General features: G+C 36.3%; 2 protein-coding genes across 2 annotated transcripts in view; one reads left to right on the top strand and one right to left on the bottom strand.

Annotated features, from left to right (window-relative positions):
- The window catches only part of LOC109587869 (uncharacterized), a 6,171-nt gene extending 2,116 nt beyond the window's left edge, over positions 1-4,055 (bottom strand). Inside the window, exons 1-9 of the mRNA XM_020004090.1 lie at positions 3,998-4,055; positions 3,885-3,949; positions 3,761-3,833; positions 1,946-2,014; positions 1,799-1,897; positions 835-1,049; positions 703-775; positions 515-654; positions 316-467 (exon numbers count right to left, since the gene is read on the bottom strand). Coding sequence (XP_019859649.1) covers positions 316-467; positions 515-654; positions 703-775; positions 835-1,049; positions 1,799-1,897; positions 1,946-2,014; positions 3,761-3,805 — 793 coding nt within the window. The 5' untranslated portion in view covers positions 3,806-3,833; positions 3,885-3,949; positions 3,998-4,055. The remainder of the gene's footprint in view (positions 1-315; positions 468-514; positions 655-702; positions 776-834; positions 1,050-1,798; positions 1,898-1,945; positions 2,015-3,760; positions 3,834-3,884; positions 3,950-3,997) is intronic.
- A 154-nt stretch (positions 4,056-4,209) lies between these two features.
- On the top strand, positions 4,210-4,827 carry LOC109587868 (phosphatidylinositol 4,5-bisphosphate 3-kinase catalytic subunit alpha isoform-like; the record flags this gene model as incomplete). The annotated part of the gene is made up of 1 exon (XM_020004089.1): positions 4,210-4,827. A coding segment is annotated over exon 1 (471 nt), but the record flags the coding sequence as incomplete, so codon positions are not given.
- Positions 4,828-4,832: the final 5 nt, after the last annotated feature.

Here is a 4,832-nt window from a genome sequence, read left to right as displayed (position 1 = left end):
AATATTGATGAAATTTGGCTTCAGACTAAAGGTTAGAGACTGGTCTGGCTAGTGAGACTAGAATATGCAACTGTCATCAACTATTTAAGGCTTAAGTTGCTTTAAAATGCATAAAATTGATAAGTGCTTTAAGTGCCAGTACTAGCATTACTACTTACATTTATGTTTATTGTTATAATCAAATTCAAAGCACTGAATTATTAGTGCTTGAAGTAGATCGAAACTTACAAAAATGTAAGTCTCAAGTAATTGACCCCAACCCTAGCTGGTCTTAGCTTTAGCCTAGTACTAGATGGACAGTTTTCATGCAATAACCTGGCATATCCTTAGTGGCCATCCAGAGTATTGGCTCAACTTTTGAGTACAATGTAACTTCGCAGTTATTATAGATACACTTCTCAACTGCAAAGTGCTGCAGTGCCTTAATAAAATATTTGAATGTTATATCGGAATCAGTAGTATTGCACCTAAAATTAATGTTATGATATTATAAGAGATTGAGAAACAGGCATACTTCATTTCTAATTCGACTGGTTTTAAACAGCCTTGCATATGCCGAAGGTCTCTAAACCCACAAAGCAATTCTAGCAGGTCAGGTGGGTGAGGACCACTGGGCCTAACATCATAATTTCCCACCCTTATAGACACTTCTTCCTATAAAATACATGTACACGAACTAGGAATAATGAAACATAAACAAACCTCAAGTAACGAACCAACCCTCTCTACAACATCTACTGGTAGCTTTAGCAAGTGACTGCTAATGGGATTATTCCTATTATCACAAATACAAATGTAAAAGCTTAATTTATAATGCAGCAGGGTCATGCTTACCATTCTATAAACACTTGACTGTCAGTTGTAACCTTGCAAGCTTTGAGCTCATTACTAGCTATAGACCTCTCCCCAAAACATTCAAAATTAAGAATAGCCTCCAAACATTGCAAATTATGGAGCTTTGTCCACATTGCCCCTGTGTGATATTTCCATTTTACTAAATATTCATTCTTCCCGTCCACCGTCCTCCGGGCTACAATGCTTTCAACTTCCTAAAAAAATATTGATAGTTTCCATTTAAAGTGGATGTAAAATTAATGTTACACAGTCAAAATAAAGCAACAATTTGGTTTCAATACAATATAACGTTCGCTGCATTTATCAATTGTTGCGTACTATTACTACTTCATGAGTCATGACAACTTTATTATTATTGTAACATGGCTAGGAGTGATGCATGTAATTGAAGGTCACCAATCCAGAGGGTCATGTGCCCAAATGGGAGGTGACTGTAAATAGATGCAAAACAAACTGGCCGTTAATACATGTACATGTACATTGCTTATGTCACGATGACGCACATCAAAGGTTCTGGACAAGGGCTCACCTTCAGCAAGTAGGCTACTTACATGTATGTAACAGGCCGCTGATCGTGATGTTAGCAAGAGAATGAGAAAAATTCAACAAGAGACAAACAATGCCTGTGCCAGCAGAGGCAGCTTTTCAGGAAGAAAAAACAAAGGGAGAAACTAAATTTGTGAGCCAGAAGAATTTGTTACAGATATACACATGTACATGCATGATCAAGCTTGTTTTGTACGCACGCAAAAAGGTTGTAATGAGTTGTATTAATTGGAAAACTGTTGTTGCCATATGTTACAAACCGTCTCAGCTTGCTCAAAAGATTAACTTTAGGAATCAAGAAAAATAATCATCCTAAAAGTCATTGCATGGATTATATTACTACATCAAAGAATGTGTGCATAATGCATTCAATCAGAAACACCCAAGCTGTAGTTACCTCTTTAGGATACTGATAGTTCACTTTAGCTCCTTGAGACAGTGCAGACTGGACACCAGTAGAATCACCTCTTTTAGCAGCTTCATACAACTCCTCATTCTACAATGAATCATTAGCTAACATACATGTAAAACAAACAGTATGTACCATTTCTTCAGCTCCTTGTGATAATAACTGAACACTATCTTCTTTCTGAAATGATCTATTTCTATCATTCTATAATAAACAAAAAATAAAAGACAGGCTATTTATACAGTAGATCGACAAGTAATGAATTATAATAGGTTACACAATCAGCAAAAGTGCAAAACTTAAATGAGAGTGTCATTTATGAGTAAAAACTGCTACCATTTTTACAGTGTAAAATAAAAAGGTGTGTACACATCAAGACTACCATAATTATTATACATAAATTTCATGGGAATAAAATTTCATAAATTAATACGTCCAGATTTGATTGTGCCGTAAATTTTTGCAAAATAACACCTCATGCAGGCATATTTATCACATTTGCTACATCTTTGCAAATTTCAATTTTCAAATTTATGACAAATGCAAATTTTGGAAAACCATCATTACATACAAAACCATATATGGTAACTGATTGAAGAGTTCAGAAAAATTTAAATTTTAAGCCTATTCTATAAAAGTGTTTTTTTACTACAATCCAGTCCACTTTAAGGTATGTAAATGTATATAAAACAAAAATTAAGAATGGCTAATGCTTAGTGAAGGAGAGCTTATCTAAGCCATTTTAAAGGCTATAATAAAATTAACATAGCTGGTCTATAAGTATTCAAAAATATAAAAATTGCAGCCATCTTAAAAACAAGTGGCAATCTAACAAATACATGTATAACGTACATGTAGGCTATCATCTATACATGTACATGTACACACAATGAAATAGGACTATACATGTGTATTGTGTATGCATAATTCACTGTATATAGACAAGTTTGCACTAAGTACATGTATGTTCATAGAATTTTAAGCATACTCATTGTGATGCTGTAAATAAAGAGAAATTTTCCTGCCACCATTTTGGAGTCAAAGTACGTTGTACATTGGAAGAAAGCAATATTTTTGCTTTTACACATGTACTTCCTAACAGCACTTATTAAAGGCCATGAGACAGCTGCAGACACTGGATAATGGTTAGTAATCGGTTTTTTATAGCAAGGTTGCTATCATGAACAAACAGATGTACAGCGGTTTTTAGAGAATAATCTCTTTTCACAATTGCTCCATAGACATTAGAAAACCATTGGAAACTAGGTGGTAGAAAATTTTACTTTATTTACTGAATAATAGACCCCCTAGGCGCTAAGATTATTTTCAATGAATATGATTACAATAATGATATTCATTTATAATAAATAAAATTTTCCTATACAGTATCCACCCACGAAGTAAATTACTGACAGCAAGAAGGCCTCGAGATCAAAAAAAAATCAAAGATGGTGGCACCGCGTGGCCATTTTTCTGAGCACCACAAGGTACTACAGGCTTATACAAGCAGCATTTATGGAAAGTATGGAGGCCAGACTACATCATATAGACCAGGTAACTGTTGCTGCAACATAGTTTTCTTGCTATGCTTCATTTCGGCACCTTGGGCTTTGATCTGTCTTTTTGATGTGGAGAGCTTCTTGCCGTCAGTAATTTTAATCATGGGTGGCTACCGTAAATAATTCATTCAAAATAGTCTTAGCGCCTAGGGGGTCTAAACTATTATAGCGGAAAATTTTGGACACAGTTGAATTTGGCATTTTGATAGCCATTCACCAAATTAAAAATCCACCATTTTTAACCATTATTCACATTCTCAATGGCACGTGGCCACAAATTCGTCATCACAAAAATTTAAAAATTAACTCCCTCCAAAATTTCCCACTATACAGTACTTAAATATTTATAACTATACTTAGCACAAACTGGTATATAAAAGTATTCACCTACCAAAGTAGTAGAGCTTGTGTTTCCTTCAGATGATGTGGTCTGCATGATTGATGAACTCTTTGCTATCAACCTTCTACATAAGATTCATCATTGAAAATTATGAATTAATAATACAGGTACATACCAAAAATGATTCTTTTTAGCAGTTGTGATTTGGTCACCAGACTAAAGTTTTAGAGTAGATTCAATCTGCGGGTCAAAATAAATAAGATCTAATGGTTTCAATTCTGAACTCACTTAAGGTTCCAAGTTGCCATTTTTATAAGGCGGGGTTGCCTGGTCTGGGTACCGGGGACATGATTTGCGCATGCGCAGCTTTAACGCCCACTCAGTGTTTTTATAGACATGTGGTTGCACATGGATAAAGTATACAAAGTGTCTCCTCCGTATTTCTTCTGGTGGGCGGAGCAATACTGAGTCGGATACTGGCTGAGTGGAAAGTGTTTACAGTCTACACAAGCAAAGAACTTGAAGAACAGAAGATAGAAGCAAGGGAGAGGAACCATCATCAGTTAGAAAAGAAGCTTGTTACTGTGATGAGTTTATAAGACACCACAAGAAGTCATACAACATTCATTGAAGGCTGAAAAAACAAGATGTCTTCTCTTCCCGTCCCAGTCAACTCTTACGTTCGTCAAGACTCCACCATGAGTGACCCTAATGCTTCAATAGAAGTTGATTTCCTCCTTCCCACTGGTATACTAGTCCCATTCCATTGTTCAGGGAGTCAGACAGTAGCCGATATTAAAGAGAGGCTCTGGTATGAAGCATCCAAGTACCCACTCTTCAGTACATTGAGACAACATGGCTGGTATGTATTCATGTTTGTTAATCGGAAGGCAGAGCAAGAGGAGTGCTTTGATGAAACCCTGCGTCTCTGTGACCTGGACCTTTACAAGCCTCTCTTCAAGGTGATGGAGAGGAAGGGGAACGAAGAGGAGAAGAAGATGAGCACACAGATCAGTTGGCTTATCGGACGACAGGTCAAGGAATTCGAGAGCTCACGGGACCCTGAGGTGACCGATTTCCGTATTGCGATGGTCAACGAGTGTCGGAAAGCTATAGAGACAAG

The sequence above is a fragment of the Amphimedon queenslandica genome, unplaced genomic scaffold (genome assembly GCF_000090795.2).
Source record: "Amphimedon queenslandica unplaced genomic scaffold, v1.1 AMPQUscaffold_12413, whole genome shotgun sequence".
NCBI lineage: Eukaryota > Metazoa > Porifera > Demospongiae > Haplosclerida > Niphatidae > Amphimedon > Amphimedon queenslandica.
This window is presented reverse-complemented; position numbering and strand designations above follow the sequence as displayed.